This window comes from Rhinolophus sinicus, chromosome 16 (genome assembly GCF_057876585.1).
Source record: "Rhinolophus sinicus isolate RSI-liver-muscle chromosome 16, RSI-T2T, whole genome shotgun sequence".
In the NCBI taxonomy this organism is placed as follows: domain Eukaryota; kingdom Metazoa; phylum Chordata; class Mammalia; order Chiroptera; family Rhinolophidae; genus Rhinolophus; species Rhinolophus sinicus.
Window position 1 is genome coordinate 31,924,707 of NC_142516.1, and position 21,742 is coordinate 31,946,448.

Genomic DNA, 21,742 nt, shown 5'->3' on the forward strand with positions numbered 1-21,742 from the left:
CCATCCTCCCCCCTCAGCTAGATGAAGGACCAATGGGTGAACCAGAAGGTTCCTTCGTGGATTACCAGACAACTATGGTGCGGACAGCCAAGGCCATTGCTGTCACTGTTCAGGAGATGGTGAGTGTGAGGGAGTATAAGAGGACTGCCGTTGGAGAGCTGAGTTTGGGCATAATTTCCCACCTTTTCCATTATTCCTAGGTAACCAAGTCAAACACCAGCCCTGAAGAGCTGGGCCCTCTCGCGAACCAGTTGACCAGCGACTATGGCCGTCTAGCCTCACAAGCCAAGCCTGCAGCTGTGGCTGCTGAAAATGAAGAGGTAAACATGGAGGCAGCTCTGACCTTGCCCCGCTCCTCCCAGAGAACCCCAGTGGCATGTCCCTTGTTCCTGTCATGTCAGCCTCTGGGGCTGTCCCACACTAGGTTCCTCTAGTCTTTCATAAAAAGGGAAACACACCATCAGGGCCATTGCACTAAAGAGTGATCAGGGGTCTGTAGGGACGGGATCAAAGCCTTCAGTTACAGGGATAAAGGAGACAGCCCAGGATCTGGGTTTCCTGGCCTGCCACTGTTGCCTCTGCCAGCCCTCATCTGGGCCTATGACTACTGCTCTGTTCTGCTGCAAGTGTATATTCCCTTTAGTTCTTCCTTGTTATAGATCCATGAAGCTCTTCCCTAAGCTCCTGGCTTTCCAAGAAAGCAAGTAATTGGATCTTAGCAAAACACACCTAATCCCCAACCCCAAAACCCTCCACAGGCCAAATTGTAATCCATGGCCCTCTGATTCAGATAGCCCAGCATAAAGTGCTTCTCCCCTCCTTTTCACTATGCTTAACACAATCCTCACCAGCTGGTGCCCACATGCTATTATTATCTGTGTGTAGGTGACCTCCCGCCGAAAGGATGTGAAACAGGAAAAGTCTGTGCGCTCCGATGCATGTTTTTTTTAGGTCCTAGGTGACTCTTCCGAGCACAGTGGAGGTACCCTGAGTTCCTCTTGTAAAATCCATTTTCCTTTTCCATCTGCTAACAGATAGGTGCCCACATCAAGCACCGGGTACAGGAGCTGGGGCACGGCTGCTCTGCTCTGGTCACCAAGGCAGGCGCCCTGCAGTGCAGCCCCAGTGACGCCTACACCAAGAAGGAGCTCATAGAATGTGCCCGGAGAGTCTCCGAAAAGGTGACTGTGCTCATCCCCGTGGACTGAGGGGCTGGCTCCCCAACCCTGCAGCCTTTCCCGTCCTCCTCTAGCCTTCTGAGCCCTCGCCTCTGTCCCTTCTCCCGAGCACCAGTGACCTTTCTCTTTCACATGGCCCCTACCACAGTCACCACGTGACTTTCCTCTCCCAGGTCTCCCACGTGCTGGCTGCGCTCCAGGCGGGGAATCGTGGCACTCAGGCCTGCATCACGGCAGCCAGTGCCGTGTCCGGCATCATTGCCGACCTCGACACCACCATCATGTTTGCTACTGCTGGCACCCTCAATCGGGAAGGTGCTGAAACCTTCGCTGACCACCGGTGAGGAGGGAACAGGGCCTCAGGGAGGCAGGTGGTGGGTGGGGCCAGAAGAGGCTGGAGGGGCAGGGGGCGGGGTCTGAAGAGGGCTAACTAGGCTGGGCCCACCCTCAGGGAGGGCATTCTGAAGACAGCAAAGGTGCTGGTGGAGGACACCAAGGTCCTGGTGCAGAATGCAGCTGGCAGCCAGGAGAAGTTGGCACAGGCTGCCCAGTCCTCTGTGGCCACCATCACCCGCCTCGCTGACGTGGTCAAGCTGGGTGCAGCCAGCCTAGGAGCCGAGGACCCTGAGACCCAGGTATCCACCTGACACCCCTAATCTTGGTCAGATCCACTTCCTATTCCCCCTTTTCGTCCCACAGACCAGAGCCTCTGCTCTCCCACACAGGTGGTGCTGATCAATGCGGTAAAAGATGTGGCCAAGGCCCTGGGAGACCTCATCAGTGCAACAAAGGCTGCAGCTGGCAAAGTTGGGGACGACCCTGCTGTGTGGCAGCTCAAGAACTCTGCCAAGGTGGGCAGGAATGACAGCAACCTCAGGAGAGGGGGCAGATCAACATTCCTCTTGTTCCTTAAAATGATCCCCTCCCCCACCCCTCTGACACCCCTAGGTGATGGTGACCAATGTGACATCGTTGCTCAAGACTGTGAAAGCTGTGGAAGATGAGGCTACCAAAGGCACGCGGGCCCTGGAGGCAACCACAGAACACATACGGCAGGAACTGGCGGTGAGCAGAAGTCCGAGGTGTCAGGGCCTCAAGTCACAGAGAGGGATCGAGCCAGACCGTGAGCCCCTACCTCACGTATTCACAGAAGTGTAGACAGTCACACACATATTCCTCGCTCATTGCCAAACTTCCTAAGTGAGCTACACTCACGTCTTTCCCTTCCTCCCCTTTTTACTCCTTAGCATTTGACAATTCTCTCCTTTCACCACCATCCTCCCACTTTCTCCAGTCACTAGTGGCCTGTTAGTTGTCACATCCAGTGGCCTCTTCTTGGCCTGCATCCTCTTCAAACATTTCCAAAGCATTTTGCTGTGGTAACAAGCTTCTCTTTGAAATTCTTTCTTCCTTTGCCTTCTTGACACTGGTGTTTCTCTTGCCTCTCTAACATCTCTTCTGTAGTCGTCATTGAATCACCTTCAGCATAGTAAACATAGAGGGCTTTCCACAATTGTACAAATAGCCTTCTTTCTCTGTTGTCTTCGTTGGCAAGTGTAACCACTTTCATTAGCATTGTCTAAGAAGTTCACTTCCAGTTCTGAATGTAGTTACTTTCCAGTGCCTGTGTGACATCACCACAGAGATGCAGCGCCTCCCAGCCAGCGTTTCTTTCTGACACGCTACTTCCTGTTAATAGTGGTAATAACCGCCCAGTCAGGAAGACACCCCTCAGTCATCTTTGACTTCACTGTTTTATTCACCATATCCAGGCCATTGCCAAGGCCTTCCAACGACCCTTCTCCGTCCTCTTTTCTTTCCTCTCGCCCCTTTTCCCAGTCCCACAGTCAGCACTCTGGTTCAGGTTTTCATTCGCCCTCCCTCCCTCCCTCCCGGGGACTGCGGTACCAGTTTGCTACCTGGTCTCCCTGCCTTCAGTCTCTTTCACGCTCATCTCTCCTACACATCTTTCTCATTTCTGAATTCATCTTTCTGATGATCTGTTTTCATCTCTACATGGAGACACCCAAATTGAAACTCTTAGCTTTCTGCCTCCCAAACCTGATCTTCCCTCCTCATCTTTCTCAGTAAATGGCACCTTTTAGTAACTCCGTTCCTAAAGCCAAAAACGCAGCTCTTAACATCTTTCTTTCAGTCCCCACAGCTACGCCCATCATTAAGTCACCTTAGTGCTCCCTCCAGAGCTCATGTTCTCTGCTCCCCATCTCTACCACCACCACCTTGTCCAAACCATCACCATACGGCTGTATTTATGCCGTAGGCTCCATCTGATCTCCCTGCTTGCACACTCACCCCCCACAATCCATTCTCTCTACACCGTAACCAGAAGTATCTTTTTAAAATATAGATGGTTACTTCACTGCTTAAAACCTCTTAGTGAATGCCCTGGCATCTGGCACAATCCACATCCCTTACCATTGCCCTCCCGTTCCTGTGGCCTCCACTGACTTGCCCAAGCCCATCCTGTGCCGCTCTTCTCCCTTTCCATAGCCCAGGCCCAGTGCACTTGCTTCTCTCCAGCTTTCTGAACATCTGGCTCCTTTCAGTCCTTCAGGCTTCAGCTTAAGTGTCCCGTCCTCAGAGAAGCCTTTCCTAACCACCTATCTGAAATAGGACCTTGTTTTTATTTCTCCTCACAGCAACCTCTTTATTTCCTTCAGAGTCCAGATCACAGTCTTTAGTTTTTGTGCTTGTTTACATGTTTTTAGTCTGTATCCAAAACTAGAATGTAAACTCATGAGAATAAGGACCTTGTCTACCTTTTCCCCCATTGCATTCCTAGCACGTCACACAGAATCTACCACTTAGATCTTTAATAATTTGTTGAATGAACACATACATCAAAATGTTTTTATGAATGTAAAATTCTGAGTTCCTTGGTCTGATACTCAAGGCCCCAACAACCTTTGCTCCACTATTCCTGTATTTTAGAACATTCCTTAATCCTCTCACACTTGTTATTCATGCCCTTCCATTTACCTAAAATACTCTCTGGTTATCTGTATCTCTTAAGACCCAGCTCCTTCTTGCCCCACCTCTCCACCTACCCCTTCAAATCTTCTCTATAGGAATGAAAACCCAACCCCCAAGCTATACTGTTTTAATTTCAGACTCTTCCCTATCACTTCAGTCAGCAATGATGACCAGCTGCCTGTTATTATATTAGCTGGGAATGTGTGGCCTTCCCCAAGGACTTGAGCTGCAATATGTGCTCAGTGAATGCTTGATGAAGGAGCACATGGACGCATGAACCAAATTACACGAGTGCCTCACTGTCTTGCAGTGTCACTCACTAAAATGTTTCTTCTTCTTCTGCCCCAACAGGTCTTCTGCTCCCCAGAGCCACCTGCCAAGACCTCTACTCCAGAAGATTTCATCCGAATGACTAAGGGTATCACTATGGCAACAGCCAAGGCTGTTGCCGCTGGCAACTCCTGTCGCCAGGAGGATGTCATTGCCACAGCCAATCTGAGTCGTCGTGCTATCGCAGATATGCTTCGGGCTTGCAAGGTAGAAACCCCAGTAGTGAGGCAGCTTTAGGGCAGAACATGGTAGGGGAGAAACTGCAGGGCCTGGAGGAACCTGGAGCTCTTTGGGATCCTGAAGCTAACGTATTACTCTGTGGCATAGGAAGCTGCCTACCACCCAGAAGTGGCCTCTGATGTGCGGCTTCGAGCCCTGCGCTACGGCCGGGAGTGCGCCACTGGCTACCTGGAACTGCTGGACCATGTGCTCCTGGTAAGGCAGCAGTCGTCACTCCCCATACCAGCCTCCCTGAATACACAGTTCTCCTCCCACACGCCTCAGCCCCAGCTCTCATGTTTTACTCAGATCTCCTCCCCGCCAGCTATTTCCCAGATCTGTTCTTGTTTCCGAACCTCCCTTCCACTGGGGCCCCATCATTCTTGGCATTTTTGGTTCTCGCACTCACCTCTTCCTTTTCTTATCTCCTCTCTTCCCACCTGACCTCCTCCTTCTCTACCTCCGTCATCTCTTCTCATTTCATCATTCTCCTTGCTCCTTATCAGCCGGTGAGTGACACACAGCCCCACTGTCTTCACCATATGTGCGGTGTGATGCCTGCAGTGCACTGGCCAGGCCGCCTGGTGTTGGAGGGCTGTGGTGTGAAGTAGTCTAGGAATGGAGTGAAGGGGCTCCCCTCATTTTTAGGTCAGGGTAGAAGCAAAGGTCTGATGCTCTCTGCTCCCTGCTCCCTTCTTCCCCAGACCCTGCAGAAGCCAAGCCCAGAATTGAAGCAGCAATTGACGGGACATTCAAAGCGTGTGGCTGGTTCAGTCACTGAGCTCATCCAGGCTGCTGAGGCCATGAAGGGTGAGGGGTGGCCAGGGCCAGGGAGGGAAGGGAAACCTTTGTCGTGGGGAAGACCCCTGCTTCCTGGTTGGACTGCGCTGAGCTGGCCTCTGCCCATAGTCCCCACAGGTGCCGGGGCCTGGTGGTAGTGACCAAGCTGCCCAGGGCTCCTGACCTCCTGCTCCAGCCTAGCCCCTTCCTTCCTCCCTTTGTCCTACCAGGAACAGAATGGGTGGACCCAGAGGACCCCACAGTCATCGCTGAGAATGAGCTCCTGGGAGCTGCAGCTGCCATTGAGGCTGCAGCCAAAAAGCTGGAGCAGTTGAAGCCCCGGGCCAAACCCAAGGTCAGTCCTGCTCCCTCCTTCTTTCTTACCCTCCTAATGGCAGAATCTTCCCCACCTTCCGCCCTCTCTTACTTTGCATTTGTCTCTGCAACCTTTGTCTCTTCATTGCAGGAGGCGGATGAGTCCTTGAACTTTGAGGAGCAGATACTGGAAGCTGCCAAGTCCATTGCAGCAGCCACCAGTGCCCTGGTAAAGGCTGCATCAGCTGCCCAGAGGGAACTGGTGGCCCAAGGGAAGGTAAGTACTTGGATACCCAGAAGCATGGGGACAGCAGCAGCTTTGCTGTCCACACCAGCATTGTAGTAGGAGGCTTTTACATGCACATGGAGAGCACAGGTCTGAGCAGGTTCTCCTTCCTCCACAGGTGGGCGCTATTCCTGCCAACGCACTGGACGACGGGCAGTGGTCCCAGGGCCTCATTTCTGCTGTGAGTGTACAACACCCACTAGGTCCTTCTGAGCTGGAGAGGCTTGAGAAGACTGGATGGGAGAGGGGCTGGACCAGGGTAAGAGGCATATTTTAATCGTATCTCCTCCCTTTAGGCCCGGATGGTGGCTGCGGCCACCAACAATCTGTGTGAGGCAGCCAATGCAGCCGTACAAGGCCACGCCAGCCAGGAGAAGCTCATCTCATCAGCCAAGCAGGTGGCTGCCTCCACGGCCCAGCTCCTGGTGGCCTGCAAGGTCAAGGCAGACCAGGACTCGGAGGCAATGAAACGGCTCCAGGTGAGGAACCCTCACCCATCCCATTGTACCCTGGGCTTTGCTGCTTTCAAGTGTCACCTCCAAGACATGCTTTTCTGTGGGGGGACTCTCAGCTGGGACCCTACCTGAGTCCACGAGCTCATGCTCCCTTCTCTCTGCCCAGGCTGCTGGCAATGCAGTAAAGCGAGCCTCAGATAACCTGGTAAAGGCAGCACAGAAGGCGGCAGCCTTTGAAGACCAGGAGAATGAGACAGTGGTGGTGAAGGAGAAGATGGTCGGGGGCATTGCCCAGGTGAGCTTCGCCCCATCCCCTCTGAGGGACACCGTCAGCAGAGCAGTCACGTTGCCTGTGCTGGTCCCAACTACCCCATACCCTAATGCACATGCTTGCCGAACTGAGTCTCTCATCTCCGTCCCTCAGATCATTGCTGCACAGGAAGAAATGCTCCGGAAGGAACGAGAGCTAGAAGAGGCCCGGAAGAAGCTGGCCCAGATCCGACAGCAACAGTACAAGTTCCTGCCTTCAGAGCTTCGAGATGAGCACTAGGACAGCCGCTTCTATTTAACGCTGACCCAGCCCAGAGACTGTGCCTGCCACTGCCAAAGGCTTCTGGGCTGTCGGGCCCAACCTGCCCAACCCCAGCACTCCCCCAAGTGCCTGCCAAACCCCAGGCCTGGCCCTGCCCGGTCCCACTGCACAGCTCTGTCCCCTCCCAACTCCAAGTGCCTTCATGCCCTAGGGCCCCCTAAGTGCCTGCCCCTCCCCAGAGTATTAACGCTCCAAGAGTATTATTAACGCTGCTGTACCTCAATCTGAACCTGCCAGGGCCCGAGCCCTCTCCACCTTGCCAGCAGCTTCTCGCAAGTCTCCACAACCTCAATGCCACTCATCCTCTTTTGATACTGTCCTCCTCCGTGCACCCCAGCTACCTGTGGGGGCCATGGGGTTATAAGCCCCAAGTAGGTCATATGCCAATAAAGGTCATGCTGCCTGCAGTTCCGCCTGGCTTCATGAGGAGATGGGTGATTCCCCCAGGGCAGTGGGAGAGGAAATGGGATTGAGTCCTGTCACCTTGATCTGGCTCAGAAATGGAGTGAGGCCCCTTCCTTCTTGTACCCATATCCCTAAAGTCATCGCAGTAGGGAAGCTGTCCCTGTGAAATCCTACTCCTGCTGTCCTGTCTCACTGGCCAGTACCGATGCCTCACCAAGTGTCACTCTTCTGTTGCAGAGACAGCCTCTGCTACTGCTCTTTGTGGCTACCAGGGACACTCCGTTCTTCATAACTGCTCAGAGTATGTGAACAAATCCACACCCTGGCCAAATTCAAGTGTTCACAGCAGCTTTGCTAAAATAATAAGCCCATAAAATACAAGCGTCTGAGCCTAAGGGAATTATGGCCACAGATTTGGTTGAGGTATTTAACAAGTAGAAAGTCCAACTGAGGTTGCTTCAGGTAGGTTCTGTTGACTGGGTTGGGGCACCTCTAGGCCCTCCAAGGCCTTCTCCTACTGCCTAGAACAGCACTAGAAGAAAAGGAGCTGAACAAGTGTGACCCAGGTGTGACACTGTCTAGTTAGGGGCAAAGCTCCCCTCGTGGCCAGGTGGGTGCTGGTAGCCCTGTTCCAGCTACCCTGCTAATCCGGGGGTTCAGTGGAGGGGAGTGGTCAGGGTCGAGGGAGGTGGAGTCTGTGCCTCCACTTCCTTCCGCATTCACCCCGTCTGCCCACACTGCATGGACTAGCTGGCAGTCCCTTAGGTCTGCCACCATTTTCATGCACGATTCTTGCACCAACCCTGTAACCCAGTATGTGATTCCCTTGCTTCTCCCTCAAGTATAACACAGACACCACCCATCTGCTGCTACTCTGGGCACCTGTCACCTCTTGGAAGCTATGACATCTCTTCGTGGGAGAAAGTTTAAAGTAGACGGAATTACTTTGTCCTCCCCAGGGCAGCCCATTAGGGAAGGTGCCAACTTCACACCAGCATTCCTGTCACCTGTGATTGATTCATTCAATATTTACTAAGCCATGCCTGTGCTAAGCACTGGAAAATAGAGATGTATTATCACCTCTGACGCAGAGGACTGGCAGCTCCAGTACACACGCTGCTGTGGCCCTCTAACCCCAGATTCAATGTCCTAGCCTCCTGAGTTCAGGACCTTAGAGATCAAATCCCTTCTCCAACCTCCCCAACAACTGGTAGTCCGCACTGTTTGAACTCCAGCTATGAGCCTACTTCCCTGCCATGTCCCCAGGTCCCCAATCACGTACCTCTCACTAGTGATGCCTCGGGGAGCCTTCTGGAGAGAAACTCGAATACCCTTTAGACCAGCAGTTCTTAAAATGTCCTCAGGCCCCTAGAAATTCCCAAGACCCTTTTTGGGTCCATAAGATCAAGATTATGTTCATAATAAGACATTTTCCTTTTCTACAATGTCAACATTTGTATTGACAGTGCAAAGACATTGGTGGGTAAAACTGCCTTAGCAGAAACCAAGGCAGTGGCCCAAACCGTGCTAATAGTCTTTGTATGCTGACTGCCATGCACTAGCAATTTAAGAAATAAATGCTAACTTCACTTAACACTGTCCTGATGAGGCAGTAAAACCTTATTTTATTAAATCTTACTCCTTGAGTAACAAGTCTTTAACACTGTGATGAACTGGGAAGTAAGTGTGGAGCACGTCTGCTGCACGCTTAAGTGTTGGTGTCTCGAGGAAAGCACTTAGACAATTCTTTGAGCTGAACTAGCTGCTTTTTTCATGGAACACCACACTGACGAAAGAATGATTGACAGATAAACCACGATTATCAGACCTGGGTATCAGGTAGAACTTTTCTCAGAAAGGAACAATGTGTGCCTGTCAAATCAGAAAAACCTGGCAGTATTTGTTGCCAGTGATACAACTCACGCTTTCAAGTGAAAATTAGAATTTTAGAAAACTTGTAACTGCCACTGTTGTGCGGGAGACCCTGCTCGCTGCGCCATTTGTCAGGCGGGGCGGCCTGCGGGGTCTCTGCTCCCTCTCCCCACATAAGAATGCAGGATATGGCGAGGCCAAAAAGGAACACCCACGGAGCCATAGGTAGGGGAGTCATACCACTATAGTCTCACTGGAGGCTGGGCCCACCGGACGCGCGACCTGCCGTCCGCCTTTCCGCCAACCGACCGACCTACCGACGATTCTCCACTCTCCTCGACTCTGTTCCTCTACTCTCTTCTGCTCTCTTTGGCTTCTCTCCATAGCCACAGCAGTTATACTAGCGGCCAATCGGCTAACCAGCCACAGCCTACGGCCAATCAGCCACAGCTGACGGCCATCCACCACCCGAGCCAGCACCCTTCCACGTGAGGCCGAGAGCCTGTAAACTACTTTCTGGGGCTCTGTCCCCACAGCCACCATAAGTTTCATAGCTTCCCAAAACGTAAAACAGACTTTTCTGTTGAAACCAATCATGATATTTAGGAACATGATTTTTTTATAATTTAGGAACGTGATTTTTTTATAACGTATAATGAAATGTGTCAACATTCAGAAACTCTGCATAGCTCAATCAGTATTTTCCAAATAACTAGTGTATGATGTTACAAAATTATCCCTGCACAAAGGATCCAGCAAAAGTGCAATACAGACCAATGGATTTTAATGTAAAATAGTAAAAAAAAAGGGGGGGGGGGTTACTGATATGGTTTCAGGTTCCACATTGCAACTAACCTTTAAGAAACTACCACTTGTCAAGTGTTGGTGTAGTATCAAGAATAATATCCACAATTACCTGAAAAGGCTATAACTATCCCACTCTCTTTTCCAACTTAGTTTCTGTGTGAGACTAGATTTTCTTCATATACAGTCCTTCAAACCAACAGACAGAAAGCCAAGTAGATTCTGAGGATCCAGCTGTCCTCTATTAAGCCAGATACTAAAGAGATTTGCAAAAATTTAAATAACAGCCATCCTTTCACTAATTTGAGGAGGTAAATATAGTCGTTTTTTCATTAAAAACATGTTTTTTACATGGTTAACGTGTCAGGGTTTATTTCTTATTTCTATGAATTAATAAACATTTAAAATTTTTGTTTCCACTTTACTATGGTAAGTATCGTGTCGCGTGGGAGACCCTGCTTGCTGCGCCATTTGTCGTGCGCGGAGGCCTGCTCGCCGTGCCATTTTTCAGGTGGGGCAGCCTGCGGGGGTCTCTGCTCCCGCTCCTCACACAAGAACGCAGGATATGGTGAGGCCAAAAAGGAACACCCACGGAGCCATAGGTAGAGGAGTCATACCATTATGGTCTCACCGGAGGCTGGGCCCACCGGACGCGCGACCTACCATCCGCCTTTCTGCCAACTGACCAACCGACGACTCTCCTCCACTCTCTCGACTCTGTTCCTCTCCTCTCTTCCGCTCTCCTCGGCTCTCCTCGGCTCTGCTCGGCTCTGCTCGGCTCCTCGGCAATCCTCAGCTCTCAACCGTACCCGCAGCAGTTATACCATCAGCCAATCGGCTAACCGGCCACAGCCAACGGCCAATCAGCCACAGCTGACAGCCATCCACCACCCGAGGCCGAGAGCCTGTAAACTACTCTCTGGGGCTCTGTCCCCACATATCGATAGATACAAACCACTTCAACAAAGGCTTTTTGGATCTTCAAACTCTACTCTTAAGAGTATAAGGGGTTCATATGTGGAATCTAAAGAATAGAATAAATGAATGAACTAATCAGAAACCGTCTCAGAGGTATAGAGGGAAAACTGAAGGTTGCTAGACGGGAGGGGGAGTGGGGATGAGGGAGAAGGTGAGGGGACTAGAAAGCACTATCGGTAACCATAAGATTGCCATGGGGATACGAAAGTCGATTTGGGGAATATAATCAATAGTGTAAAGATTTTGTAGGGTACCCAAAGGACACTTGTCTTATTACGGAGACCAGGGATGGTGTAGATGCCTGATCACTACACTGTACACCTGAAGCTGAAGCTGAATAAAATGTCAACTATAATTTTATAAATAGATAGTCACAAGAAATGGAGTACAGCATAAGGAATAGAGAGTGGAAATGTAACGGCTGTGAGCGATGTCAGAGGGGTAGTAGACTGGGGCAGGGGGTTATCACTTTGTGAGGGGTATAAATGATAAATGTCTATTACAGTGTTCTGTACACATGAAACTAATAAAAAGAGTACAGAGGGTTCTAAGACCAAAAAGAGCTGCTGCACTAGACCTTGATTTCCTATAGACCCACATAGTATCTTGGCTACCTAGAACTTAGCGCATAACAAAATTCAGGCAAATGTTTCTTTTATCAAGTGCCAACTCTGCCTGAAGCTATGCTAAGCATTGGGGATTCAGAATTGAAAAAGACAGTCCCTGTCCTGGAGGACTCAGATCTGTGGAGGAAACAGGGGCAAGAACAGTTACAAGAGGGACTGAGGAGAATGACAGGAACCTGCACCGAGAATACACACCGACGGATTAGGTGGCATTAGGTGGTGGGGTGGGAGGGGAAGTGGCCAGGGAAGGCGTCAGAAGAGCCAGACACTTGATCTGAGTAAGGCCACCAGGAATCAGCAAAGGGAAAAGCATTGAGGGAGGGAACAGAATGCTTACAATATGGAAGCTTTGAGAAAAGTATGGCTATTTCCAGTGCCTACAACAGCTCAGTATGAATGCAGCATGAAGTATACAAGTCTGTGTATTGGGGGTGAGGGTGGGAATGAAAGGAGATGAGGCTAGAAAGGTAGGCAGGGGCCAAAACAGAGTCTTCTATACCACATTAAGAAGTGTGGGTTTTTATCTTCAAAGGAGGGAGGGGGGTTTTGGAGGATTTTCGGATCCTATTTGCACCAACTTTTAAAAAGATTTTTGGTAGCAACGTAGAGGACTAACAATGAATGAGCTGGGGAGCCAGGACCCCAAGACCCATGCAGGAGGTAATAAAAGGAGTTGCCCAAGGCAACCCCAGAGATTTGGAAAAGGAACCTCGTTTGTAGAAAGTAGAACCAACAGGATTGTGGATATGGGAAGTGAGGAACAGGGGGGCGCTTGATAACGCCCAGGGGTCAAGCACTGGCTCCGGATGATGGAGGTGTCTTGCACTGGCTTGGGGAACGCAAGGACATGGGTTGGAGTGAACACTACAGCTCAGGCTTGTTCCATGTGTAGCAGCCAGCAGCTGAGCAGATCTGAATACATTTCCGGGCCCCCTCCCCCGCCCTGGCCCCGGGCCCCCCCACCCCCCACCCCCCGGCCCAAGGTTCCCACGGTTCACACCCCCACCAGCAAAAGCCTGGTCTCCCACCCCTCTGTCCCTGGGGAGCGAGGCGACGCGCTCCTTCCAGGCTTCCTCCACCTCGTCTCCCCTTACCCCTCCTCCCCAGCGGTTCGCCACTTCCTCCCCCCCCCCAACACCCCGAGGGAAAAAAGCGAAAACAGCCTGGCACACGCGCCTCATACTCCCCCACCCTAGGACCCGGCTCTGGGGGCTGTTTCTTGCGGCCTGGGTTGGAGGGAGCATCCCTCGCCCGGCTCCCTAAGCCTGGCCGTTCAGTAGCTCTTCCCCTTGCCCCCTGCCTTCCCTGCCCCGGCCCGGCCCCGCCTCCCCACGGGGAAACATCCCAAAAAAGGGCAGAAAAGAAATTTCGGCGTAAAGTTGGCCCACAAGGGAAGAGAGGAGGGTCCGCAGGGAGAAGGGGAGAAGGGAGGACGCGCGGGGCAACCAGGGAGGGGGGAAAGCGGGGGCGGGGTGGAGTAGCCGGGGAGAGTGGAGTAGCGGTCGGGCTGCTAGGGGGGCGAGGAGGAGGCGGACAGGGATGCGTCTCGGGTGGAGGTGGGGGCGGGGAGCGCGCGTGTCCGTCGGGCTGTAGCAGCGTGGAAAGTATGCGGGACACGTGGGGGTGGGGCAGGCGGGGCGCGGAGCTCGGTTCCCAGCCGCCGGGCAACTGTAGAGGAGGGGCCCTGGCTCCAGGAGCAGGGGCTGAAAGGGGAAGCGAGGGTAGGAGAGGTCAGGCCCCACCACCTCGCGGGCAGCAAACCCGGCTTTCTCCCCATTGCGCTCCGGGTTCCCCTCCTGCCTCAGTTTCCTTAAGTCCCTGGTGACGCTCTACGTTATCAGTACCACGTCGATAACGCAAACCTAGACTCTGGGACTCAGGGTAAACTGAGGCACCCGAACCACGGAGGAGCCCCGCCTCCCAAAAGACATTTAATCCTGGGGGATTTACGAGAAACTTCTAAATTAAGGGCAGCGGCTGCTGCAGCTGAGGGGGGAGGGGGGGACACACCAGTGCCTGCGCCCAGGCAGCTGCTTTGAGCTCACACCCCGAAATAGCCCCATGGGCCCCTGCCGCAGCTGCCATTGGGCCAGGCCGTCACTCTGAGGAAGCGTGGAGCCCCCAGCCCAAGGATCTCCTCCCCACCCCTCCCCAGTGTTTGGGTTTTTCCAAAAGACTGTCCCAGCTACTTTTTCCCTTCCGACGGCTAGGAGAGAGGGGGGCGGTGGTAAGGGAGAGGCGGGACCCCGAGGGGGCGGTCCCGAGGGGGTGGGCGCAGGGGGCGACCGCGCCCCCCGACCGGGTTGTGCTTCTGCCCCTACAAGGTTTGGGCTGCGGTGGGGGAGGGTCCCGGCCCCCGGCTCCGCCCGGTCCCTCCCAGCCTTTTAAGCGTCCGCGCGGCGGGGACATCCCAGTGCCGCTGGGTCCTCCTGGCTTGCCACCCGTGCGCCCAGTCCTCGCAGCCAGCCCTGTTCGCCCGGTCCACCCCGCCCGCCCGCCGGCCGGTCCCACATCGCAGCCATGGACGCCATCAAGAAGAAGATGCAGATGCTAAAACTGGACAAGGAGAATGCCATCGACCGCGCTGAGCAGGCCGAGGCCGACAAGAAGCAAGCTGAGGACCGTTGCAAGCAGGTGGGGGGCCCGGGCCCAGTGCAACCCCCTCCCTCGAACCGAGGGCGGGGTAGGCCCTGCCTTGTGCCTCCTAGCCTGAGGCTTACTGTCCAAAGCTCTCTCCTGTCCAGTGTGGGGTCTGGGCCTTCACAGTACCCCAGGGACCTAGCCAGAGCCACATTTCATCATACCCACCATAGGCTGGGGAGCCCCAGTCCCCCAATTTCCACTCCTGCCCTTGGGGGAGTAATGATGGACCCTGCTCCTGGGGGCTGGAAACTCTTTCTACCCCCACCAGGTCCCTCCAACACCCCTGGATGCACTGTCCCTCCTCTGCTATCCCTCTTCCTCCCTGACAGCCTCTAAATATCTCTCAGTACCCCCTCCCACAAACCCCTGCCTCCTCCCTGGGCCTGGGCCTGGGCCTGGGCCTGGCTGACTGAGGCTTCTCTCTCCCAGTTGGAGGAAGAACAGCAGGCCCTCCAGAAGAAGCTGAAGGGGACGGAGGATGAGGTGGAAAAGTATTCTGAGTCAGTGAAGGACGCCCAGGAGAAACTGGAGCTGGCCGAGAAGAAGGCCACTGATGTGAGTGTGGACCTGGGGAATGGTGGGAGTTACCACACGGGGAAGGGCCCCAGACATGGGGATGAAGGGAGAAGGGGACCTACATATCCCTAGCACCAAGGCAGAAATGATTTCCTCTCAGGAACTCAGGCCAGGGCGAGCTTGCACAAATAATCCAAGGCAGTGGGTAAATCAAAACCACCTACCACTTCCCCCAGAGGACGTAGTCTTGTAATTTGGCTCCAGCTCTTAGAATGTACAGTGATCAAGCAGTGAGTCATCGTGGGGGCGGGTAGTACAAGAATTTGCCATCTACCTCAATTAATCCTCCCACTGAAAATGGAGAGGAGACTGCAGCTACATTTGCAGGGTGTGAGTGTAGGTTTGTTGGTGAGGAAGGGGGAGAAGAATCCAAAAATGGGCTCTGACTTGAGTTACACCCCTGGGGGGCCATTAGAAATTCCCTGGCCTTGACCTCTGGCTCCAGTGGCCCTGCTGTGCACTGGGGCCCCAGCTCAGGTTCTATCGGCCCCTCATTTACCCTCATTAAGCTGTCAGCCTTCGAGAGCATGCCAGGCCACAGGGCAAAGGGACAGGGCCACAAATGCCAAGGCAGCCACTTTGGCAGGTCCTGCTCGCTCAGATTTCTCTGCCCGACCCACACCCTCTAACCAGACTTCTCCACCTTCTGTCATTCCCAACCCCCACCATGAGGTAGAAGAAGGGCCATATGACTTTGGACATGGTTACTAATACCATTTTCTGCCTCAGTTTCCCCATTTGCCTTTCGCCCAGGATTAAGTTTAAGATGAGCCTACCCTTGGGTAGATGGTGGGATTAGCATAAGCATGGTCTAAACATCTGAGATCAGAGATGACATTACTGTTTGTGTTGACCATTATCCATGTTCCTCAATTCCCTCCCCCCATTCCCAACCTGGGTTGGTTTCTCTGACCTCCAGCCTTTGGTTTTGGTTCTCCACCAGCCCTGGCACTTGGGAGGGAACTGACCTGCAGCTGCTAGCAAAGACAACCCTGGGCATCTGACACTCTATAAATAACCAAGGCCCAGTGCAGCTGGAGGCAGGACTGGAAACCCAAGGAGCTGGGTGGGGGCTGGAGGGGAGGAAGGTGGACAGGGACAGAGCCGGGGAAGCAGGGCAGCACAGTGCCAGGCGTAGAAAGGAAACTGCCTAAATTTATTGTGTGACCTTGAATGCAGCACTTAACTTGCACAGTGCCTCCCTCAGTTTCTCCCTTCTCTCTTGCTTCCCATTTGTCTAGTGGGGACGGTAGTGTCCTTCTGTGGCTAGAGAGCAACATCCATAACTGGGAAGAGCTTAAGAAGCAGAAAATGGCAAATGTCAGTCAGTCTTCTGATGAGGAACCCAAGACTGCCAGAGTTATTTGTCACTTCACTACTGTGAAGAGAGTTTTCCTTCTACAGAGTCTCATCTCTCTCTAGAGTAGGCCCCCCCCCCAGTGTCCCCAAGTCATTCTTCCCAACCCCCAGTGCTGTCCCCAGAATCCTTCCGCACTGAGTCATTTGGCCCAGTGCCCATGATGGGCTCTTGTCACTCTAGGTGGCCTTCAGCACCTGGAGGACAAGCTATAACTACTTTCTATATATGGTACTGTGTTTACCCTGCCCTACAGTACCACCCAGGACCTGCTTGCTACCCCCTCCCCCCAGTGCTGCCACCCGTCTCTTCCCTCTCACTCACTTCTTCCCTATACTGGTCCTTTCTCCTCGTAAATCTCAGGATCTCTATGTCTTTGTCTCTAAAGAAGAGCCAGGGATAATCTAACATTTATGGAGTGTAGACTCTGCAGACAATGTGCTCAGGTGCTTTCTGTATATTATTTTATTATTTCCCAAAATCATCAGACTTGCTTGCGAGCTTTAAAATAAAAAAAGATTTTCAAGCTCCTGCCCTGGAGATTTCTGTTTAGTTTTATAAGCCTCCCAGGTGGTCTTGATGAGTATTAGAAGTACGATGTACTGCATTCTCAGTACTGCCTACAAAGGAACTGCTATTGTCAACTAGGATTTAAAAAGGAGGAAACTGAGGCTTAGAGAGACTAAATAAGTTGCCCAAGGTCACACAAGTGTTGAGTGGCTAAGCTGTGGCTCAAAGACAACAATCTGACTCAGAGCCAATGCTCATAATACCAAACTGTACTGCTTGTCTCATTTTCTTTTGTTGGGGCCCTTCTTGCTCTGCCCTTTCCTTTTTTCAAGGTGTCATTGTTTCCATGGACCTTCTCCAAAATCTCCATGGTCTTGCCTCTATATTTTAGGATTAGTGGCTCAGTATCTGTCAGTCACATTGCCCTTGCACCACCGCCAGTTGCCTCTCCACCTTGGCAGAGAACCCCTTGCTACACCATGGCTGTCCCATGCAGGCCTGGCTAGCCTCCAGAGCCCCTCCCTGGGAGTATGCCTAGCAACTGGTGACATCCCTGGAGCTTGACTTTGTGATTGGCTATTTTTAGCAGCAGTGAGGTCTGATTGGCCTGATTCTTCCCCATCCCCTTACCTGGCTCAGGCTCTGCTGTGGAGTCAGGGCTGCCTCAGACCTACCTGGTCCCAGCACTTGCAGTATTGTGGGAGGGTACAGAGGCACCTGTATGCAGATAACCACTGGGAGACTAACTATGCACAGTGCCCGAATTGGCCCTGTAGCAGGGGAGTAATATTTTGGACTGGAGCATAGAGTCTGGGCAGAAGATAGACGGTTAGTGAGGGAGAAAAAATAGGTTGAAAATCTGGAAGCCAGGAAGCCTAGGGTTGTTTTTCTTTTTCTTTTTTCTTTTTTTTTTTTTTTTTTGACAAGACTCTTACTATCTTCTGGAATCTCACTGATCTTCATCCAAAGCAGAGAAAGCCTTTTGACCTCTGACCTTTGACCCACAGGCTGAGGCAGATGTGGCCTCCCTGAACCGCCGCATTCAGCTGGTAGAGGAGGAGCTGGACCGGGCGCAGGAGCGCCTGGCTACAGCCCTGCAAAAGCTGGAGGAGGCTGAGAAAGCAGCTGATGAGAGTGAGAGGTGGGCAGGGGACCCTCAGAGGGTGAGACAGGAATAGGGTGGGAAGACTGTCTCTGCTGGTCCTGATCTCACCCTTCTCGCTGCCTCTCAGAGGAATGAAGGTCATTGAAAACCGAGCCATGAAAGATGAGGAAAAGATGGAGCTTCAGGAGATGCAGCTGAAGGAGGCCAAGCACATCGCTGAGGATTCAGACCGCAAATATGAGGAGGTGACAGGCCAGCTCCACTTCCTTCTCACTCCCAAGCTCCAGACACCCCAAGTCATTCACCATGAATCGACTCCTTCTGTCTCCCCACTGCTCCCAGGTGGCCAGGAAGCTGGTGATCCTGGAAGGAGAGCTGGAACGCTCAGAAGAGAGAGCTGAAGTGGCTGAGAGGTAAGGATACCCTGGGGTGGCGAGTGGAACTTGGCCTGAGCCTGTGGTTATGGGGCACTCTGCACAGTGCGGAAGCAGCTTCTCAGACTTGGGGCCATAGGGACACATCCTGTCCTCTGACCCCTACCCGCTGCCCCTAGCCGAGCCAGGCAGCTGGAGGAGGAACTTCGAACCATGGACCAGGCCCTCAAGTCCCTGATAGCCTCAGAGGAGGAGGTAGTGACCTCTCTGGACCTTTCTGGGCCATGGCGCCTTCTCTCAGCTCACCTTCTCCTCCATCTCAGGCTGCTCTCTCTCACCTGCTGGGGGTAGGGAAGGGCCTGGGGCTTCCAAACTCTGTCTGCTGTCACTCTCACAACTTTGCTCTTCTCTTCTCTCCTCCACCCCTCCCCCACTGTGCCATCTCCACTGTCTCCCCGCACTGTGCCGTCACACCCCACCCTGCCACACACCCCCTGCAGTAAATGTGGGGACCTAGAGGAGGAGCTGAAAATTGTTACCAACAACTTGAAATCCCTGGAAGCCCAAGCAGACAAGGTAGAGGGGGGTAGAAGGGCAGTAAGGATGGGGTCCTGCAGGAGAGGGAGGTGATGGGCCCAGACAAGGTGGGGCTGGGTGTTCAATGGAGATAAGATCATGAGTAGTCTGTGGGGTTCAGAGGAGAAATGAAGGATTTGTGGAGGCGATCTACTGATGGCATATATACGTCCCTAAAAGTATTCCACCAAAGAAGATAAATATGAAGAGGAGATCAAACTGCTGGAGGAGAAGCTAAAGGAGGTGAGAGTCCTTCCAGTCCCAAGCCTCCCCTCAAGCCCCCCAGTCCTGGTCAGAGACTGCCTGTGATGGGCATTTGGGGATGGGGATGGAAGAGGTCGACTTAAGTGAGAGTGTCTGGGAGGGCCTAAGTTTTTTGTGTGTCTACATCTTGCCTTTACTCCCAGGCTGAGACCCGAGCAGAGTTTGCCGAAAGGTCTGTGGCAAAATTGGAGAAAACCATTGATGACCTGGAAGGTAAAAAGGATACTCCCCTGTACCCCCAAACCTTTTTAAGTAGGTCTGCACTCCCCATGACTGTCAGTCTGTCCCTTATCTTCACATCCCAATAAATTAGGGCTGGACCACCTAGGACACCACAAACTCCAGTGGTCGGTACCTATCAGCTACAACTCCAGTGCTTCTCAAATTTGAGCGTGCGTGAGACTCCCCCAGAGAGGTTTTAAAATACAGATTCCTGTGTCCTACTGCAAAATGATTGCTGACTTTGGGCTGGAGAATTTCTGTATCTGATAAGCTCTCTGATAAAGCCGATGTTGCTGGTCCTCAGACCACACTGAGTAGCACGATTTACACAATTCGGACTCCAAGTGCAACACAACACAGCTATATCACAGAGCCTTCTTTATTAAATAGAGAGCTATTCGGTTTAATGTCTAGGTTTGGAAGACAGCGTTAATGGAAAACACTATTTTAAGTTAGATTTGGTGAAAACAAACATCCAGGTATTTGCTAGTCTGTGGCTATTTCTCACTATCATCAACGTTGTGCCTAAAACTATCTCTCCTTTTTATTCTACAATAATCTTTTACTTTTATAATTCCAATTTCTCTTGTTTCCAGCCTTCTTGGCAACCCTCAATTTTATCACCAACTTCATAGGACTTCAGACATTTCTGGCTTAAATACTCTCCCCCTGAAACAAGCACTCCTGCTTATCCAAAGCACTGTGCTCCCAGATCCCCAGGGGAGGCAGGAGCTCCTGGGACAAGAACCAGTTTAGGGTGCAGAGAAGGACAAAAGAGATGGCTACAGAGAGGGGAGCGGGGGAGCCCTGACAGCTGTCCAGCCTCTTCTCCGGCCTGTCTCTTTCACTTCATCTTTGTCCACCTCTTTCTGATTCTTGTTCTCTCTTTCCATTACCCTCACTCCTTCCTTTCCTCTTTCCCTCTATTCCCTCTCCCCACACTCCCACCCATCCCTGGATCCCCCCCCCCCAGATGAAGTCTATGCACAGAAGATGAAGTACAAGGCCATCAGCGAGGAGCTGGACAACGCACTCAATGACATCACCTCTCTCTGAGCCTCTCACCAGTTTTTCCCCCTCCGCCCCTTCTCTCCTCTTCCTTCCATTCTCTCTATGAGGAGGGGGCCAGGCAGGAGGAGCAAAAATTGCCAACATTGCACAGCCAGGCTGGGCGCAGCCTAGGAGAACCTCTGTCACATGAGCTGCCCACCCTGACACTTTCTTCTTCCCTCTATCCAACCATTGGCCCCTCCACCCACCGGCCTCTACCTCTTTAGGCTGCTTAATAAACTCAACTTGGTCTTCATGCTGTTTTCCTGCCCTCTAGAGAGCACTTCCTTCACCCCCTACCCGCTACCCCTAGTTCACTGCTGAGACCTTGGCTCCTACAGACACCCCCAATCTTGTGACATCCCCCCACTGAGCTCACACACAAAGCTCTGTGGCCCACACTGAAATCCCCTCTACACGAGCACTCCCAGTCTGTCACTTTCTGTCACTGCTGCATGTGGGCATGTATGACCCCTTCAGTCACCATGAGCCCTGTGGTGCCTCTACAGACCCAGACCTATCACTGACCTCGGAGCACTCAGCTGGGGTTCCAGGATCTCAAGGAATGACTGGAAGGGAGATGGGGTGGTCAGGTGCAAGGGAGGGTCGGAAGGTTGGGAAAGTCCTTGAGATGAAGTTTGGAAAAACACTGGATGCCAACAACGTGGGGCTTTCACTGCAGGTCTGTTTCCTGCCTCAAGTCTGTCTGTCTGGCCTTCCCTTTCCTGGCTCAGTCTTTGTCTTTCCTTCTGTTTCCAACTCTTAAACCTTCTAAAGAAGGAGGGTAAATTAATTTATGACTCAAGCCTTCCCGTCCTACCTCCATGACCCCGAAGCCTTGAGGGAGGCACCCATGTCTGCCTGGTCAGTCCATCCATTTGCCCCTCCCATGGTGTCCTCAGCTCCCTGAATGCTTGTGTCTTCGTGTGCCTCCAACCCACTCCACGTCTATTTGTCACATCCCTTGTCATGTCTCTCCCCTCGTGTCTTCCCTTCCTCTCCTCATGTGTTGCTTCTTCTCACAGAGACCTTGGCCAGTGCCAAGGAAGAGAACGTGGAGATTCACCAGACGCTCGACCAGACTCTGCTGGAACTCAACAACCTGTGAGGGCTGGCCCTGCCTCCAGCCAGGCTATAGTTGCCGCCCAATCCAATAAAACTGATATTCCTGGCATCACAGGGCCCTTTAAGCCTTTCTTTGGTGTGGGCAATGGTGGTGGTAATTTTCCAA

General features: G+C 52.5%; 2 protein-coding genes across 8 annotated transcripts in view; both read left to right on the forward strand.

Annotated features, from left to right (window-relative positions):
* Positions 1 to 7,556, forward strand: part of TLN1 (talin 1) — a 31,584-nt gene extending 24,028 nt beyond the window's left edge. For all 4 annotated transcript variants that reach the window (XM_019729067.3, XM_074330689.2, XM_019729066.3 and 1 more), the window contains 16 exons: positions 18 to 119; positions 201 to 320; positions 1,035 to 1,181; positions 1,352 to 1,518; positions 1,630 to 1,813; positions 1,904 to 2,029; positions 2,127 to 2,243; positions 4,524 to 4,709; positions 4,830 to 4,937; positions 5,426 to 5,531; positions 5,732 to 5,856; positions 5,968 to 6,093; positions 6,221 to 6,283; positions 6,399 to 6,581; positions 6,724 to 6,852; positions 6,982 to 7,556. In XM_019729067.3, the coding sequence (XP_019584626.2) occupies positions 18 to 119; positions 201 to 320; positions 1,035 to 1,181; positions 1,352 to 1,518; positions 1,630 to 1,813; positions 1,904 to 2,029; positions 2,127 to 2,243; positions 4,524 to 4,709; positions 4,830 to 4,937; positions 5,426 to 5,531; positions 5,732 to 5,856; positions 5,968 to 6,093; positions 6,221 to 6,283; positions 6,399 to 6,581; positions 6,724 to 6,852; positions 6,982 to 7,107 (2,115 nt within the window). In that variant the 3' untranslated portion in view covers positions 7,108 to 7,556. The remainder of the gene's footprint in view (positions 1 to 17; positions 120 to 200; positions 321 to 1,034; positions 1,182 to 1,351; positions 1,519 to 1,629; positions 1,814 to 1,903; positions 2,030 to 2,126; positions 2,244 to 4,523; positions 4,710 to 4,829; positions 4,938 to 5,425; positions 5,532 to 5,731; positions 5,857 to 5,967; positions 6,094 to 6,220; positions 6,284 to 6,398; positions 6,582 to 6,723; positions 6,853 to 6,981) is intronic.
* Positions 7,557 to 14,226: 6,670 nt separating this feature from the next.
* Positions 14,227 to 21,685, forward strand: TPM2 (tropomyosin 2). Of its 4 annotated transcripts, none has more exons than XM_019729065.3 (9): positions 14,227 to 14,468; positions 14,907 to 15,032; positions 17,928 to 18,061; positions 18,153 to 18,270; positions 18,368 to 18,438; positions 18,579 to 18,654; positions 19,156 to 19,218; positions 19,383 to 19,452; positions 21,537 to 21,685. In XM_019729065.3, the coding sequence occupies exons 1-9, from the start codon at positions 14,355 to 14,357 to the stop codon at positions 21,617 to 21,619; spliced, it is 855 nt and encodes a 284-aa protein (XP_019584624.1). In that variant the 5' UTR covers positions 14,227 to 14,354; the 3' UTR covers positions 21,620 to 21,685. The 4 variants fall into 4 exon arrangements, with proteins under 4 accessions (XP_019584624.1, XP_019584622.1, XP_019584623.1 ...); XM_019729063.2 differs by lacking the exon at positions 18,579 to 18,654 and adding an exon at positions 18,900 to 18,975; XM_019729064.3 differs by lacking the exon at positions 21,537 to 21,685 and adding an exon at positions 20,435 to 20,767.
* The last annotated feature ends 57 nt before the right edge of the window (positions 21,686 to 21,742 follow it).

Coding starts and splice junctions, on each gene's coding strand:
- TPM2 (XM_019729065.3), top strand. CDS start 14,355: ATGGACGCCATCAAGAAGAAGATGCAGATGCTAAAACTGGACAAGGAG. Junction 18,062..18,152: donor GCAGCTGATGAGAGTGAGAG/GTGGGCAGGGGA, acceptor GCTGCCTCTCAG/AGGAATGAAGGTCATTGAAA. Junction 19,219..19,382: donor TGGAGGAGAAGCTAAAGGAG/GTGAGAGTCCTT, acceptor CTTTACTCCCAG/GCTGAGACCCGAGCAGAGTT.